General features: G+C 38.0%; 1 protein-coding gene and 1 pseudogene across 1 annotated transcript; one reads left to right on the plus strand and one right to left on the minus strand.

Moving 5' to 3' along the window:
• Positions 1–266: 266 nt before the first annotated feature.
• On the minus strand, positions 267–1,803 carry LOC131280079 (UMP-CMP kinase pseudogene; annotated as a pseudogene).
• An 11,574-nt stretch (positions 1,804–13,377) lies between these two features.
• Positions 13,378–14,322, plus strand: LOC131272909 (olfactory receptor 51F2-like). Its single transcript, XM_058305825.1, has one exon. It carries the CDS (start codon positions 13,378–13,380, stop codon positions 14,320–14,322), a length of 945 nt encoding a protein of 314 aa, XP_058161808.1.
• Positions 14,323–19,563: the final 5,241 nt, after the last annotated feature.

The following is a 19,563-nucleotide window of genomic DNA, read 5'->3' on the forward strand; positions in this document are numbered from 1 at the left end:
GTGACTTTCATTCCAGTTCCTAGATGAACAACATGGGGCCAGTAATTGAGTGAGAATAATCATTTATGGGAGGTGGAATCAATTTCAATTGGAGGAGAAGAAAAGTGAAAAATGTTCAATGCAGAAAGCATCTTTAAGCACTAAAAAACATATGGGGTAGAAAATTGAATTGAGGAACAATGAAGAATAAAGCACAATTACAGAAATTGGAGTCAGCCCTTGGATCTCAGTAGAAAGCCACCCTCACATTTTTTTTTTTTTCAAAGTTCCACTGCTAGGAATTTTATTAAGACCAGTTTAATCATTAATTACACTACATAATAGAGCATAAGAAACATAAGCCATTAGATGTGATCCTTGTCCCCAACCTCAGATTTAAGTCAGAATTAAGCTGATATTCTGCAAGGTTCTGAACCTTAATGTTTCCAACCCAATCCCTGGAAGCAAAGAATATGCCCTGTCACACAACTTTGTACATACAAGTTGTAGTAAAACAAAGCCCCTAGTTTCTTACCTTTCTATAGGAAATACTCAATTATTTGATAAATACTAAAACACTTCTAGAAATCCATTTTATGAGTTTGTTTACCAAACACATTTTCCAAGAACTGACTACACAAAAAGTCGTTTTGAAATTTGGTCCATAAATTCACTATATAGGTTGGAAACTTAAAACCTGTAAGAAAAAGAGAAATTGGGGATCCCTAATCCTAACATGTTGTAATAAAAGGGATATACACATATACTAACAAGTTTTGCTCACAGAAGGCACAGGCTATAAAAGGGATATTCTTTTTAAATAAAAACAAAGATCTAGCAGACATCCTTCTTTGTTTTGTGAGCACCATAACTAAGATGAAATTGAACCTGAACTCACTGTCTACTCCTGTAACAAAAAGAAATTTAAATTTTTAATTTGTCTTACTACATACTTTCCAGAATTGAGATGAAATTAAGAAAAAATTAAAATTGCCTTAAAAAGGGGTTGGATAGCAGCTATCAAAGCAATAGTCAAGCATGAGTTCAAGGATGCTTTCGGGTTCTTAAGGGTCAGCCTTCTTTGTCAAAAATCTTTACAACTTCATCAAAAACTTCATCAACAGATTTAGAAGCATCTATTTTCTTGACCTTTCCCATTTCTTTATATAAGTCAATAATTGGCTTTGTTGACTGAAGATAGGTCTGAATTCTCTTTTCCAAGCTTTCTCTGTTGTCATCAGTCCTACCACTACTCTTTCCCCTTTCAAGGCATCGCTCAATACAAATCTCATTATTACAGTCAAAAAACAGAACAAAAGCTACATCTGCCTTCCCATCCATGGTCTTGTTCCAACCTTGAAGGTTGTCTTGATTTCTTGGAAACCCGTCAATCAAGAATTTATTCTTCTGGGCATTGGAAGCCATTGTCTGATCCATCTCCCTCTTTAATAAACTGATGGTTATCTCAACTGGCACAATTTTTCCTTCTTTAATGTACTTTTCAATGAGTTCACCATACTGTGAATCTGGGTTCTTTCTTTCATCACGAAGAAGGTCTCCTGCAGAAAGGTGTGTATAACCATATTTCTCGACGATGCGGGTGCACTGAGTCCCCTTGCCGGCACCGGGCCCGCCAAGGACAAACACGACCAGCGGCTTCATGAGGCAGGGAGGGCAGGGGAGAAGCGGCCGGCGGGCAAGCAGGGGGAAGCCGAGGCTTAGGACGTGCAGCAGCTGGCAGTGGCAGCGACTCAGCATACACCACGTCTCTGCCGGACGTTGGGAGAGCTGACAGCGGCCAGGGCTGCGGAGGCGCTGGGCGGGGCGGAGGAGCACCCTCACATTTTTTACCTGTAATTCAACATGAAAGAATTGGGACACATAGTTGCCTACTTACCCAAAAAGAGTTTTGGTGACTTCCAACCCAGCTCATAAAGTTTGAGAATTATCAAACTAATGGCTGTGCTGGAAGTCACAGGAGTAACTGCAATATGTAGGAGTACTGCATTAGGGGAGAAGAGGTCTGAGGACAGATCCCTGGAGGAACAGCAGTATTTAAGGAAAAGATTGGCAAGAAAGCCTTGTAATAATGAGGAAGGGATATATATGGGAACCCAGTATTTTCTGCATGATTTTTCTGTAAACCTCAACTCTATATATATTAGCATATATATATATATACAGAATATATATATATATATTCTAATGAGACAGCAGAGGCATCAAGGAAATTGGAAAGCCCTCACCCATAATAATCAGATCTGTTTTCAGACCTAGAAACTATTCCTGGCACAATAGCATCTAAATGTATTTGTTGAATACAGCAATGAAATATTTCTGAAAATAATGATAAATCTAAATTCTGAATAATCAGGCATATATCTCTCATCATGGTATACATCCCTGTCAAATTAGAAGAGAAATTTATGTAACCACATTGACATATTTTATAAGAGGAAGAAAGATAACAAATTATTATTAATTGAATATCCATCTTCCAGCTAGAATTTTGCTCAGATTTCAAACTGATAAGGTAGAGAGTTGTTAAGGATCTCAAAACCATAATCCTTTTATTTTAAAAGTGAGGAAACAGGCTCTCAATATAATGTTCATTTTATTATAACATATAAATAAGCTCCTAATGGATTGTCGAATCATTCACATTAGCCTTTCTCCCTCAAACAGTAGCAGTACACTATCAAATACTCCTATGTACCAAATGCTTTATTTCACTTTATCTTTACACTTGTTACTTACTCCTTCACCTGGCATCTCTTTCAACCCCTAGCATCAATGGTAAATATAAAAGAACTCTTCCAAAACACAGACTGTATTAGCAAAGGTTGGGAATAAAACAGCATTCACTTTTCATTCTTTTTTTTAGCCCTGTGATTTTTATACCAACTGTCCTTGCACTAAAACTGAGCAGCAAATGTTGAATAACTATTTTTCAAAATTCCTCTAAGACATATCCCAAAAACTCTTCCCATTTTTTATTTGGAGAGAATTTGTTTATTAAATTGACCTAATATATGGATTTGTTGACTCTGTAATACCGAGTTCATGCTCAGAAATTTCCTCTTAACTGTTCTTTGGTCTTTAAAACCTATTTTGAAGATACATAGTGCCTGATATATTTAGAAAAGTATGCAATGTAGTAAAACACTGACCTCATACACAAAGGAATTCTTGAGCCTGGAAAAGGAGGTCATTTGACCCTGACCATTTCCCCCCCTACGGGGAGGGTCATCACAGGCAACAGTCTATTAAAGCACTGAGAGGGGAATGGAGAAGAGAAGAAAAGGAGGGACAGAGAAATTAGCCCAACCTCACTAACTTATGGTTGAAAAGGTTCTTCTCTCCTACAGCTGGAAAATTCTCACTCATGTCCCCTGAAGTTGTCTCCAAAGAGTTTCTCTTAGCCTGGAGAACACATAGGGGAAAAGTTCAATAATGGGAGAGCTGACAGATTTGAGAAAGACAGCCTTTATAAGAAGCCCAGCCAGCACTTGGTGAAAGCCATTTATCCAGCAGCAAAAGAAATTCCTAGAGGAGAACTGTACACAACTGTGTCCGGCTAACCCTTTTTGCCCCAGGCATCAAACTCTTTTCAATCTAACTTCACTCTTACTTCCCCAAAAAAGAAGCCTAAAAATGGATAAAATTCCAGTTCTCACTCAAGAGTAATTTTATCCTTGAATGGCTGAGGATCAAAGTTTTGAATGGGATGAGGTCTAAGGGATAAGCAGTGTTCATGGGTCACATATGAGCTTGCTTTTCAGTCTCAGAGCAATCAAAAGGTGTAGACGCAGGTAGGGAAGTAGTTGCTTCAGTGAAGGGGTTCATTGAAGCTAATGCAATTGTTGTCTGATTCAGAGCTAAAGGCCTTCACTGGTTATTCGGAGTACTCTGAAAGCTGGGCAGATCTGTATAAGGCACAGCAAATGACCATTGGGAAAGCAGTAACTTAATAAAGATAACAACATTGTGTGAGACCTCTGTGTGACCCTCATCAGTCCACAAAGGTGCTAGCCACCAAGTTACCCAGCCTCACACTGCTGCCTGTATATTTACCACTGGTAATATAGGCATTAACCATGCATGACAGACAGCCTCTGTGAAAACTGGGTTCACAGAAAAAAAAAAAAAAGAGTTCACCATAAGTGGCTTTCAAACTTGTCATCAATTCAGACATTGACAATTAGTGATAAACTGAGAAGTTTGGCAAGTTTCAAGGACCTTAACTAATTGAACACACTTATTGGCAAGAAGTTATATGAAGAAGACATTGCCTTCAAAGGCCTGCCACATGGATGAGGTGAATGAGATAACCATTTATTTCCATGAGAGTTACTACAGAGAACAGATTTTAAGATCCTGTTTAAAGAATGATTTTTTCTTCTTGTGTCAAAAGATTCTTGATCTCTGGGAAAGTCTGGAAGATAAGTGTTTTTTTCCAGAACTTCACCATAAAACCTAGGAAAATATCTATCTTTATTAGCTCTCTTCTGGACTCATAAAAACATAGTCTTCTCCCAGAAAGCACTTCAACAGGCAGAACAGAAATTTTCACAGCTCTGGATATGTTTGCCAAGAAATGTATAAGACAGTGGGGAAAAAAACGCACAACTCAGCTATGAGCTTCCAAGACACAAAAGCAAATAGAATTGTCCAGGCCATAAATTCATATCTGGCATAAAAATCTGAGAACTTCCCTGGATAGGCTAACGACTCCAATCTGTAGAATGCTAGTCTAAGGTCAGGGGTGCAGGAGATGGTACAGTGATATCAGAACCCCAGCCCTTTCTCCATTCCATACCCAAGGAATTGAAACTTTTCATGAGCCCAGGCCTAATAAACTGGAGGTACACACAGACACAGCATAACAAGGCAAACCCATTTTTTCTGTTCCAGAGCTTAAGTATTTTGAAAAACTTCCCTGCATTCACCTATCCATTAAGAGTCGACACAGCATTGTTTAAACTCAAAGAAATTGGAACCAGACAGTACAGGGCCAAAGCTCAGCTCTGTCACTGACCTTAGGCAAACTAAGTCACCATCCCACCTCCAGTTCTTCATTTTCACATGAAGATATTAGTAAGATCTGATTCATGAATTTTAAAGAGTAAAAAATAAGTTAACCCAATATTAACCCCTGGAAGAACCTTAGTGCAGTATACTTCATACTCACTGAGAACACATGATTAATCATTGTTATTTATTGTTTTTGATGTTATTGGTATTGCTATGGATTAATATTGGGATTTTAATAGATTATCATTAAGTACCTGGTATGTGGCAGATACTGTGCTCCATACACTGGTGAGAAATGATGTAGTCTCTACCGTCAAGGAGCTCACACTTATGATTATAATACGACATATCCACATATTCGCCCTGGCCATTGCTCTGCTTACAATGCTTTGGCATCCCAGTGCCCTTAGGACTCTGTCCCTTCCCCCTCTCTGCCTTTACCCTTGAAAGCACTGTCTTTCCACTCTATGTGCTTAAGTCACACTGAACTCATTTTTAATTCCCTCAGCACAGCTGCTTCTGGTCACATATGAGCTTTCTCTCATTTCTTTCTCCAAGACAATATTAAGCCGTTTCTTGGGTCCCAAGCACTGCCTCAAATGGAATACAAAAAAGATTTTATTTTCATAATGAAATGAAATTTATATTTTTATTAAAATTAAAGTAGCTTTTTCCCCCTAGCCTTTCTGATTTCAAAATATTAGAAAATAAGTGGAAGAGGACTTTTATTTTGGTTTTTGTTCCCCTGCCTTGCAGTTTCCTAATGCTGGTCAGCCTCTCAATGGGAAAAAAATAGCACAGTTTCTCACTGTGGCTAGAACATTTCCTCAACCTTCTATCCTGTCCCTGTACTACCCTTTATCTTCCAGTCCTCATCCATTACTCCCTTGGAAAATCCGTCTCCTTTCCTCAGATCTCATTTTAGCAATCACAATTGGATTAGTAGAGGAGGAGGGGATGAATTCTCTTTGGCTCATGCTGAAGTGGAAGTGACTGAGGGATTGTGGTGGAGATGTCCTTGGGGGCAGAGTATTTCATTCACCTTTATTCCAACTGCTCTAAGCACAACGCCCATGATCTCCTCTCTACACTGCCACGAGTTATTTTTCTAAATTACAGGATTTTTTTTGCTCCACATCTGCTCACTCTTTTTGATCACTGTCTGCTCGTTGGTTTTGCTTGTTGCCTGTTTTCTTCAGGAGGCACTGGGAACTGAAGCCAGGACCTTCCATTTGGGAGGCAGGCACTCAACTGCTTGAGCCACATCTGATCCTTGCTCATTTGTTTTTTTGATCACTGCCTGCTTATTGTTTTTGCCCTTTGTCTGCTCTGTGTCTTTGCTCATTGTCTGCTCATTGCTCTGGCTCATTGTCTGCCTGTTTATTCTTTTGAAGGAACCAGGAACAGAACCCAGGATCCCCCATGTGGGAGGTGGGCACTCAAGTGCTTGAGACACATCTGTTAACCTAAATTACAGACTTTATCACCTCACTGTTCTTCCATAATTCATCATTGCCTTCAAGTTTAATTTCTTCCCTTAACATTTAAAATGTATTAGCTTACATTTGTGTAGGTCAGAAGTCTAACCCAGGAACCAATAGATTGAAATCAAGTTATCTGTGAAACTGCATTCCTTTCTAGAGGCTTCCAGGGGAGAATCAATCCCTTTGCCTCTTCACCTTCTAGAGATTCACCACATGTTTTGGTTTGTGGCCCTCTTTCACTAACTCAAAGTTAGCCACAGGAGATCATTCCTTCTCTTGGTTATACCTCTATAGTTTTCCACTTTTAAGGATTCGTGTGTTTAGACTGCACCCCCCTGAGTAATCCAAAATCATCTCCCCATCTCAGGGACCTTAATCTTATACATCTATTAAGTCCCTTTTGCTATATAAGGTAACATATTTACAGGTTCTGTGGGTTAGGACACGGGTATCCTTGGGGGGCTATTATTAGATTTACTTTAAGCAACTTGGCATATTATCCTGGGCATAGACTCACAATAAACCATTGTAATCGTTGCATTATAAGGAATAGACTGTTTCAGGCCAAGACTTTTGCAGTGGTGAAGCAGACTTTGGTGGTGAAGAAAGGTAAGAATGGAAAGAGTGAAAATGGTTAGTAAACTACTGAAATTATCCAAGTGAGAGATAATTGTGCTTACAAAAGCATGGTGTTTTTGAAGTGATGCTGGCAACAAATTCTGATTCTATTTCCAAAGAGCTTGGCAAGACTTGCCAATAGATTGCATGTGGGGTGTAGAGAGAGAAATCAAGGATGACTCCATGTCTCATATGCCCAAGAGTGGTATGGAAATGGTGGAAGGATCTGATGATCTAAAGAGTCTGCAAGGACAGAGAAGATGGACCATCCATAGCAATCTGTGGGTATTATTTACTAATGTTTAAAGAGTGAAATAGTCATCTCAATCCAGATGACATAAAGCCAAATCCTTCAATCACCTATCCCAATTCCTTGGTATCATATAAAGCCTTCAATATTTATGCACAAGAGAAGACAAACCCAAATTATTGTCATTAATTTTCTGCCACTCAATAGGTTGGGATTTGAAAACAGAAATTAGGTGGATTTATGAAAAAGAAAGAATGTTGAATAGATTGAGATTTTTACCCACTATATTTACCCACCTCTTGGTTCACATCTCTAAAACAAACTTACCATTGATTACCATGTAATTTTGGTTCATCTATCTGTCTTCCACACTATAGTAGGAGAATATATCAGCAGTAATAACTAGATTATTCATTTTTATCTCCAACACTTAGCATGATATTTGGAATATAGGAGACTATTATGAAAATATTTTCAGAATATATGTGCAAATGAATAAGTGAATTATTTTCCTACTTAAAAGAAAGAAGCTGCTAAGAAGCACAGGTAGGTTAATGAAACAGTCCTGCTGTAAAAAGAATAGATGCCAAGGAGATATGGGATAGAGGGTGACATTTATAATAAGAAGTACATTTAGCAACTTGAGGTAATAATTCATTTTTTAAAAACCCCTTCAGAGTACTGCCAATGGAAATGGGACTTGTTTTGTGTGTGATGAAAATGTTCTAAAATTAGATTGGGTGCTGGCTGCACAGCACTGTGAATTTACTAAAAACCACTGAATAGTATACTTCCTATGGGAAATTTACATGGTATGTAAGTTATGTCTCATTAAAGCCATTAAAAAACCTTAAACAAAATTAAATTAGGGTGTAAGGACAAGTAATTATATCAGCCTACAAAGCACATGGTAATGGAAGAGATATAAAAAGACTCAGTGCGGTAGAGGAAATCTTCTGGGAACCTCCAAACCCTAGAGACACAGTACGTTAGCACCAGGACAAGGCATTGGTCTTTCAGCAATGTGCGTGTCTCCAATCTGGCTGGAATAAGGCTCCTTATAAGCCTGCCCTCCCCTGGAATTCAGTGCCTCCTCAGCTGTTCCCAGTCAGCCTCAGAGGGACGAGGGACAGGCAGACCTGCTGTATGGACTCTGTAAGTAAAACTCTTTTGCTCAATGAAAACATTAGAAGACTGTGGATGAGCTGAACTTTTTTGTCCACAGGGATGAATTTCTTCACAATATACAGAATTAGATTAGACAGTGGCAAGAGAGCTACAGAAGATGGCAGAATTGGTTCTTCCCAGAAATTTGTAGAGAATGGCATTTCGTTTTACCTGGCAGAGGTTTCATAGCCGGTGGTTCCTCAGTCAAATATTTGAATTGGTGTGTTAATATGCTTATTGTGATCAGTGGTTTGCTGCCTGAAAAAACAAAAGAAAACAAAACACGCTTTCAGTGACTCAAAATCTCATTTCTATGCCCAGTGAGTCTCACTAAGAATGAGTAATTGTCAATTTCAAACATACATTACATGCCAGCCACCATATTAGGGACAGTGCATATTCTATTTTACAGATAAGAAAACTAAAGGAAAGGAAGTTTGAATTAATTGTAGGCTTTAATGAAACAATAGTTTTGAAAGTGTGGGCATTGAAATGAAAAAGAACTGGGTTTAGAATCCTGGCTTTGACTTTCACTAGTTGTGTGCGATATTAACTATGTTTTTTAACCTCTCAGATACTCCGTTTCTTTATCAGAAAAGTGAATTTAATAATACTTGCCAAATGGTGTTATAGTAATAATTAAAAGATAGAATTCTTATAAAAGAATTAGCAGAGGAACATTCACAGAGCAAATGTCCAATAGATAGTAGCTATTGTTACAAGGAATATTTATAATTACAATTGCAGTACTCGTCTCCAGCCTACCTAGTGGATAAGTAAGGATCTAAACCCAAATCCATCACACACATACAGCCATGCCATTGAGAACCATTTGGAGGACACAGATGAAGTCATCTGATCTAATTTAGCAACTTACAACATGCCCACAAACTACGTCTCATAGCAGTGTAATGAAAAAGACCACTGTGGTCCTAGCAGACAGAAAAATTAGTTGAGACATATTTATTTCACACAAGAGACGGTGGAGGTTGTGTCTGATTGAAGAAGGAAGATGGGATAAATTTGAGGGTAATGATAACACAAAAGTGAAGCTTGAAGAAATTTTAGTGCCTCTCTCTAATAATATCCATTAGTCCTCCTTTATTCTTTGATATGAAGTTTTTCAATGTAAGAAAAGTACAATGAAATGTAATTTCAAGTATCCACTTTCAATGAGACTGCTTTTACTTAGCTTTCATATATATACCTTCTGAGACTCCAGGGTTTATTTGTTTTTTTATATTTAGAAGTAGAATCAATAAAAAGGAATATCTGTGTGTAAGGAATGAAAGAAAGGGAAGAAAGAGAGGAGATAATTCTAATTAGATGGTTTGCTAGAGTTTGATGTCATGTACTAATAATGAAGGAAGAAGAGTCAAGTTTATAATAGAGGAAAGAATGAGTTATATTTGGTTATACTAGAGTTGAGGTGACTGAGGGATACAGGTGGAGAAGTTCCTCAGAAATAGATAAAGTATTTTATTCACCTTTATTCCATCTGCTTCAAGCACAGAATTCTGACCTCTTCTCCAAACTACTACCAGTTAATTTACTCACTTACAACTTGCATCAATTTACTTCCTGTCCATGATTCAGGTCAGAATCTCTGTAAAACTTTAAAGTTTCTTCTGAACTTTTGAAATGTGGGACTCATGGGAAATCCTAATTAGACTGCATATTTATTTTTAAAGTGATACTTAAAATTATGGGAATAAATAAGATATCCCAAGGAGAGTACATGGGGAAGACAAAAGAGGGGTAGCAGATGAATCATATGGAACACCATGTTTTAAGAGGCAGAGAATAAAAACTTTGTTAAACAAGAAAAAATAAAGCACAGAACAATAATCTTTGAGGCTAAAGAGGAACAAGTTTCGAGGAGGAAGGAGAAAGTTTCAAGAAGAGATGGTCAACATGGCCAAAATTTGAGATGAGGGAGGAAAACTCACTTGAAAATAAACATTTGGCCTTGGCATTTAGAAAAACACCAGTTAACATTAGTTGGAGATGTTTTCCTGAGAGTCACCAGAGAAAGAATCTAGATTTCTGTTTAAAATGAAGGAATAACAAACAAAAACAGGCTGTCAAAGTTTTTTTTTTCTTTATAACACGATATAACAGGGAAATGAGGGAGATGCAGTGTTTATATCGTACATCCCTCATTGTCTAAGCATAGTGGGCATTACGACAAATGCTCAATACATCTTGAATGATTTGCACATATCTGTATTGAAGAGTGGAAGCTTTCATTATTAGGCTGGGTAAAACTTGAATATTAGAGCCTGTGGAAGGAGAGTCAATTGTACTAAGCAAAATACTAAAGATGAAAAGCAATCTTGTTGGAGTAAAATTAGAAGAGGTGAAAAATGATTTGTTTATTTTTTCATAAAATATTTGTAAATACCTCTTTAAATTCCTTATCCCTTCCACAGAATTCCAGATTATCCTGACATGACCTCTGCTGGTCTCTCTAGCTTTATCACCCACCACATGTAGCCTTAAACTTAGAACTTCAGCATACCAATTTTCCTGTAATTGCCAAAAAAAACCTGTATTATTTTATTATTCCATGTCTTTTGCTCATGTTGTTTATTCCAAGAACATGCTTTTCCCACTTTTCACCCTTTTGAACTCACATCCATCCATCAAAACTTTACACAGTTATAATTTATCTACTTTTTAAAGATACTTTGAAATTAACTCAATACATACATAATTTACATGCACACGTGAAATCTGTCACTTTTTGCACTATTTCTCTCTTAGGTACCATCGGTCCTCATACATACTGTAACTCATAGTAAACATTTCTTTATGGGTATCTCCTTTACTGGTCTGTTATTTTATTTGCCTCCCATCCTCGGTGATTGGCACAATGCTTGGCACACAGCAAGTTCCCAAAATGTACTTGCTGTTGAACTGACCTAAGTGTTTCCGATTGGCTAAGACTGTAGAGGTAGTTATTAGCTGTGCAAAAGAATAAGGACACTTCTGCCTGAGAGCCCAGGACAAATGAGGGGAGGGTGCAAGAAGATGTGATGGTATAGCAATGGAAGTAGGGTATTTGAGCAAGTTCTCTTAAGCTAGGCTAGGTACAGATTGGATTCAAATTAGACCCCATGAATTTTTTCCTGATCACTGAGAAAGGAAGGAAAGGAAATAAACTATCAAGAACAACTGTAATGAATAATTGTTTGAACTGACGAAATAGTGTAAGGAGAGCCATGAAGAGGTTGGGATGAAAGGTGAAAAAGATGTTTTTCAGATAACCATTTATTTTTTTTTGTTTTTTTTTAAGATTTTTAAAAAATTTCTCGCCCCCCTCCAGTTGTCTGCTCTCTGTGTCCATTCTCTGTGTTCTTCTGTGACTGTTTCTATCCTTATCAGTGGCACCAGGAATCTGTGTCTTTTTGTTGTGTCATCTTGTATCAGTTCTCCATGTGAGCAGTGCCATTCTTAGGTAGGCTGCACTTTCTTTCTCGCTGGGCGGCTCTCCTTACGGGGTGTACTCCTTGCGTGTGGGGCTCCCCTACGCGAGGGACATCCCTGCGTGGCACGGCACTCCTTGCACACATCAGCACTGCTCATGGGCCAGCTCCACACGGGTCAAGGAGGCCCGGGGTTTGAACTGCGGACCTCCCATGTGGTAGACGGATGCCCTAACCCTGGGCCAAGTCCACTTCCCCACCATTTGTTTTTATTGTAATCCCATATAAAATTGTTTCAAGACTCAATAACCAAAGATTAAAACTCAATCGTTGCATATGAAATTTTAAAAATCATCACTATAGAAGTAATTGACACATATGGCAGTCCTCTGCAATCTCATTTTTACATTTACTATTGAATTTATTAATAAACAGTATTGTTCTTTTTATAGCCTTTTTTCTCTCATGTGATTATAAATTCTATAAGACAGGAGACAGGTATTTTTTCTGTTATCCCATAGCTTTTTCTTTCTTCTTTTTTCTTTTCTTTTCTTTTCTTTTTTTTTTTTTTGAGGTACAGGGTCGGGAATTGAAGCCTGAACCTTGTACGTGGGAAGCTGGTGCTGAAATGCTAAGACACATCGGCTCCTCTGAATTCGTGTTTTTGTTTGTTTTACTTGTTGTTTTTTTTTTGTTTGTTTGTTTTTAGGAGGTACCGGGAAACAAACCTGACACCTACCATGTTCTTGAGCCACATCCACTCCCCCCATAGCATCTTAATTAGCTATGTACAAAGTAGGTGGTCAGTAAAGATCTCTAAGTATGTAAGGTAAGAGCAAGGGAAGGAAATATTACAAACTCATTCTTACTCAACATTTTAAAAAATGACATTCTAAAAGTCTTGGAGTTATTTATCTCAACTTATCCAAAGTTAATCAATCTTTCAAGTACTGTCTTTCTAGAAAGACTTCTTACCATTCCCTAAACTTATAAAATGCCTGCTGTAAGATAACTCTTATTTCCATAATAAGGTGTGATAATAAATTTCTGTTATTAATTTCTTCAGTTACCTGAGGACACTGGCATTACTCAACTTCAGCATCTTAAGTTACATTTATATGTTTTTGGTCCATTCATCTATGGTCAGAGGAGGGGCAGGGTTAGGGGCACACTGAATAAACATAGTTGCCAGGAAGGGACCCCAGAGAAAAATTAAATAAATAAATACAAGGTAGCCAGTATAGCAGTTGAAGTCTTACAATTTTCTTATCAATTGAAATGAGTAATTTATATATATATATATAATTAATCTTTGTTAGTTTTCTGTTGAATGCAATTATTTTGTAATTGGATTTGTACACATATGTAGTTTATTGTTTTAGACTCTCATCTTGGAATTCTGTACTTTTAATCCAGCATGCCAACTTTCCAGAATACCACAACCTCCTCCATCATTTTCTTGTTAACTGGTATTCCTGGGCTGGAAGCCTTCCACACTTGGATCTCCATTCCCTTCTGCTTTCTTTATATAACTGCCCTCTCAGGAAACAGCCTGATTCTCTTTGCCATTGTCAATCAACCCAGCCTCCACAAACCCATGTATTATTTTCTCTCCATGCTCTCCACCACTGACCTTGGCTTGTCCTTATCCACGCTGGCCACGATGTTGCGTATATTCTGGTTCAATGCCAGGGAGATCAGCTTTAATGCCTGCTTGTTTCAGATGTTCTTCATTGAATTATTCACCGTCATGGAATCGTCAGTGCTGCTGGCCATGGCCTTTGATCGTTTTGTGGCCATCTCTAATCCTCTTAGGAATGCCACCATCTTAACTGACTCCAAAATAGCCCAGATTGGGGTGGCAGTTGTCATCAGGGGGACACTAATACTGACACCAACGACTGCACTTCTTAAACGACTGTCCTACTGCTGCAGCCATGTACTCCACCACTCCTACTGCTTCCACCCTGATGTGATGAAGTTGTCGTGCACAGATACCAGGATCAATAGTGCCATTGGGTTGACTGCCCTGATCACCTCTGCTGGGGTGGATTCAATCTTCATTGTCCTTTCTTACATTTTGATCATTAAGACTGTCCTCAGTATCGCATCTCCGGAAGAGAGAAAGAAAGCCTTCAGCACATGTATTTCCCATATCGGGGCTGTGGCTATATTCTATATTCCGTTGATCAGTTTGTCCTTTGTCCACAGATATGGGAAACAAGCCCCAATCTATGTACATACTCTGATTGCTAACATGTACCTGCTGATCCCTCCTGCAATGAACCCCATCATCTATAGAGTGAAGACCAAGCAGATACGTAGAGCTATGATAAAACTTTTCCAAGCCAAAGAGACATAGAGTCATAGAATTGCAGTGTTACATGGATTCTTCAAGATGATCTACAGGTCATGTTATCAAATAAAATGAAACAAAACAAAATTAGAATTCAATGAAGCTAAGTGTAGAATAATTTCAAGATAAAGATGGAATATTTATTTATTTAGACATGGGCTAGTTCCACTCCTTTATTTTACAGATAATGATGCAGATATACAAGAAATGGGGGGATTAACAGTCTAAAGTCTTAGATCTAGAATTTCTCCTTCCCACCACTGCCTTCCATCCCCACTAACAGCTTTTCTCTTCCCATTTACCCACTTCACAGCAGTTAGAAGGACACAATGAAAAAGGTCGTCTTTGGGGAGAAATAATATTTGCTAACTGTAATAATCATTTTAACTAATAACCATTTCCATTAGCCAGTCAAGGTTCTAAGTGTTTTTACATGCATTAACATGTTTTATACTTAAACCATTATGCGTTATTTACTTCTATTACTAGTGAGAAAATCAAGACACAGGAAAGTTAAATACCTTGCAAAAACAGCTATTAATAGTTAAGTGGTAGAGTCATATTTCACCATATTTCACATCCATGCAAACTGACTCCAGGGACCACACTCTTAACTTCTATAAACATAAATAATTATATATCTATCATGAATTTAACCTTATATTCTATGGAATAGTCCCTATAGTTTGTACTGGGGAGTTTCTGTCCACTAAAATTAGCAACCAAATAAGGGAAGAAATCCCCCTAAAAATCTTCAAAGTCACATATATATTTCTCCCTAAATGCTCTTTCCCAACTCACACAAATTCCAGAATTCCACCTAGCTCTTCATAAACTTTCTGCCCCAGCAGAAACTGAAAAGTAAATATGGATTACAATTTCATTTCAAGTTGCATAATTTACTTAGAAAATTTGAAACCTGTGACATGTGCTTCATCTAATAGCTTAATACAGCAAGTTAATTACTTTTTCCATTCTGGGTATATCCAATGATTCTCAAATTTTTAAAGAAAAAATTTCAATGAAACATTGATATTACTCAGTAAAGTGGGAACTATAAGCTGGTATCAAGCCCAGAAAGACAGTAGAAATAGCCATTCCCATTTACAGGGAATTTGTTAAGGCACTGCAGTACAGTCTATTTAAGAGTAAGGATGATGTCAAAATCCTTAGTATATTGACCTCAATCTTTTTCCATCTCAATTCCTTGTCAGTCTTCATCTTCCTGAACCTTGCATGTTGGAATGCTATTGGACACTGTTATCAGACCTTTTTGTTTTCCTTTGTCTTACTCTCATCTTTGATGATCTCATCTAGTCTCATGGCTCGTATAATCTATATGTAAACAAATCCCAAATTAATATTTATAGGCCAGGCTCCTATTCAAATGCCTATGCATCAGCATCTGCATTTGACAGTCTAATGAATCATCCCAGACTTAACAAATCCAAAACCATATCCTAATATTCTTTATAAAGAAAAACATGCTCACCCGCAGTCTTCCCTAACTCATAAACTTTACCTTTAAGATGCCGAGGACAAAACACTTAGAGTTATTATCCCTAACACCTGATTGTCTCTCCTATTCTACATCCAACCTTTTGAAAAAAAAAATCCTCTTAACTCCTTTTTCAGCTAGCACAGATATTGATATCTAGGATTGAATCACTTCAAACCACCTCTACTGCCACCACTATGGTCCAAGCAACCATCATCTTCTTTTTTTAGTTTTTTTTTTGTCTTTGTTTTTTTAATGTTACATTAAAAAAATATGAGGTCCCCATATACCTCCCACCCCGCTCACCCCACTCCTACCCCCATAACAACAACCTCCTCCATTATCATGAGACATTCATTGCATTTGGTGAATACATCTCTGAGCACCGCTGCACCTCATGGTCAATGGTCCACACCATAGCCCACACTCTCCCACAGTCCACCCGGTGGAGGACATAATAGTCTCCAGATGGGTCTGCCTCTTCCCACTTTGCTTTCTTACAGCCTTTTCTCTACACAGCACTTAGAGTGAGTATTTTCAAACACAACTCATGTCCTGCCACTTTCTGTGTTCAACATGCTCTAACACTTTCATGTTTTACCCAAAGAAAATTCACAATCATTATAAAGATCTATATGATATGCCTCCCCTCCAACATCCCAAACTCATCTCAGACTATTCTTCCCTTCATTCATTTCACTCTACCTACAATAACCTTGAGCTCACCCAGCATAATCTAACATCAGAGATTTCGCACTTGTTCTTCCCTCTACCTAGAAGATTCTTCTCTCAGATATCCACGTGGCTCACCCCCTCACTTCATTCAGGTCTCTGCTCAAACGTTACTTAATTGCAGGGCTTTTCATCTAATTTAAAATAATAATGATAATAACACCTCTCCCTCCATTCTTGCTATGCCCACTCTCTTCCTTACCTGCCTTGACTGCTTTTCACCTTCCAACATATTACATATCTGTTTCTTTATTTTCTGGTTCTGCATTGGAAAATAAGATCTTTGAGGATAAGGACTTTGTTCATTCATTCTTTTTTTCTGCTCCTAAGATGATGTCTGTCACATAGTATAAAATAATAAAATGTTTGAATGATGTGGCTTCATTAATTCTCTCTATAAAATGTTCCAGGTACAACAAGCAATTTGCATTTCCTTAACCTTGCATGCTGTATGTCTTTCAAGCCTTTGCACCAACCATTTCCTCTGCCTATAGCACTCACACTCTCACCTATATCCTGGCTTAGAATGGAAGTAACTCTCCTTTCAAGGCTTTTTCTGACCTCTCAAGTCTACCTGGTGTCCTTTCCTGGTTTTCCTGCAGCATCTTGCTTTGCTTTCTTAAAACAGCCCTTTTCACACTCCACCTTAACCCAGTCTCCCCACATCAGACCCTGAGCACACTTCTCAAGACCAGTGACTGGTCTTACTCGATACAGTTTCCACTTATCTAACTATAGTGTCTGACGCATCTTTTTTTTGATTGGTTGAATTAATGAGTAAATAAATAGTATTTTAAAAGATTCATAAGGCTTTGAATGGCGTACAAGAAGATGAAGCTCTCTAATATCAGAAAGTTCATCCTAATGTCTACATATTTTTTTTTTCCATAAATGGAACTCTACTTTTTGAAGGCTATTGTACCAGTTGCTGCTCTTCAGGTATGAAAATTTTTACTCTGGGTTATGACACCTATTACCATAATCTTATATGAAGCCTTACTTCTCCCTCTTTCCAAAACAAAAGTTACCTTGTCTAGTCATTAATGAATGTAGGTAAAGAGAATAGGAGGACATCCAAAGAGGTGTTATATTTTGAATAAACTGACCATTTATTTTCCTTTATTTTCTGTTCCCATTATCTATTTTCTATTCCCTCATCCATTCCCCACAGGCCATCCTCTTTATATATCCTAAATCACAATGGAGCAAAAACAAAAATCCAAAGAAGTTATAGGCAGATCCAAGGAAAGATGGAAAAGTTCAAATGTGCAGGCTTACAGGATTTTTGTTTGTGTCTACATACTACATAATATGGGATATGGAGGAAGGAAAGTGGAAAGGAGAATAAGGTACAGGAGTTGGAGAAAAGGAATGGAAAGACTCTGAGTCCTAAAATTGGGAAAGTGAAGAAGGAATTTCATTCTTGAAAACCAGGTAGCCAAGATGTTTGGACCATTTCCACACACATTTTTCTCCCCCATCTCACAATACACACAGCAAACTGTGGCCAGCCTCACTGTTCAACAGTCCTGGAATTATGTCAGATTTCTTCACTGGGGAGTGAGTAAATTAGACTCTGTGGGAATTGGAGGATTCCAGAGCTTGTCTGATTAAGGTGGATAAGCTCACAATGAATTGAGACTTTCCTAAAAGCCAGAGCAATAGTAGACACATGGCCACTGTTGCACTTATTTGAACATAGGAGTTGTTGATGATGAGATTGGAAAGAAAAGGTAACATTCAAGAGAGATCTTTAGAAGGAAAAATAGTCACGACTGATTGAAGAATTAGATATGTAGAATGAGGGAGAGTTTCTATCTGGTATAACTAAATTCATAAGCACAACCAGTCTTACCCTCCTCTACCAACAGCTTCTAGAATAGCTATCTAAAGGGCATTTCTTGTTAAGATACTCTTGCTAAAAGCATTTATTTTCTCCCAAATCCAATAGGATAAAGTCCTTTTATTCATGGCCTATCACCACCTCATATCCACTTACCTCTCCAACACCCCTCTATCCTGTATTGTACTTTATGCTCTGGCCATAGCACACTGTTAAAAGTACCCCCACAGAGAATTGACTCTATAATTTTCTTTCTGCTGAAATGTCCTCTTCTGGGCCCTCCCCTAACTATATAAATGCCCCTCTTTCAAGTTCTTATAAAAATCTGTGCCATTTACTTTCACTGCCTTTCCATATTCTTTTATGATTGTCCGTTAGCACCTGGTAAGGACTTGGAATTATTCATCTCTGTGGCACAAAGTTCAGTACAGTGTCCACTTAGAACCAGCACTCAGGATATGCTCACTGCACAAATAAATGAACTAACTCCAATGCCAGATGAAGAAGCCATTAAATATTAAATAGCTGGTTGATAAGAAAGCTGTTCTATTCTTGTTTTCAGAAATTACAGTCGCAACACAAAATAAGACTCATGGGTGAGACACATTTAGAAAGGGGATGATAAAATGCTGGAAAAAATAAATAAATAAAGGCAGCCTAATAGTACATAATGCAGAGCACATGCCATGGGAAGAGAAAAATAAGAAGGTCTATAAGTACTGGAGCGCTTTCTGGAGGAGACGATGCTTAAGCTTGGAGAAGTCATGGGAAGGGAAAAAATGAAAGAAATAACAGCATGGACAACTGCACAGAAGTGCAAATAAGAATATATGATTGCTAGAGAAGACCGGTCTAATAAAATTGAGGGTCCCTGTAGGTAAATCCAATCATGTCTCTGTACTATTTAAAACACAACAGCTTCTCAGCTCACTTAGAGTCCAAACCAAAGTCCTTTCATTTCCTTTCACTCTCTAGAGCCTTCTATGGCCTGGTTTCCCATTTCCTCTCTGATTCCCTCTCCCTTGTTCTAAATCATGGCTCATGGTCCCATCTCAGGGACTTCTTTAAGCATCTGTTCCTTTTTCCTGGGATGGTCTTCCCAAGATATCTCCACAGACAGCCCTCACAACCTCAGGCCTCTCCTGAAATGCCTGCATTAGGTGATGCCTTCCCT

The sequence above is a fragment of the Dasypus novemcinctus genome, chromosome 10, assembly GCF_030445035.2.
Source record: "Dasypus novemcinctus isolate mDasNov1 chromosome 10, mDasNov1.1.hap2, whole genome shotgun sequence".
NCBI lineage: Eukaryota > Metazoa > Chordata > Mammalia > Cingulata > Dasypodidae > Dasypus > Dasypus novemcinctus.

Bases quoted from the DNA above. Each gene is read 5' to 3' on its own strand.
- LOC131272909 (XM_058305825.1), top strand. From the start codon at position 13,378: ATGCCAACTTTCCAGAATACCACAACCTCCTCCATCATTTTCTTGTTA.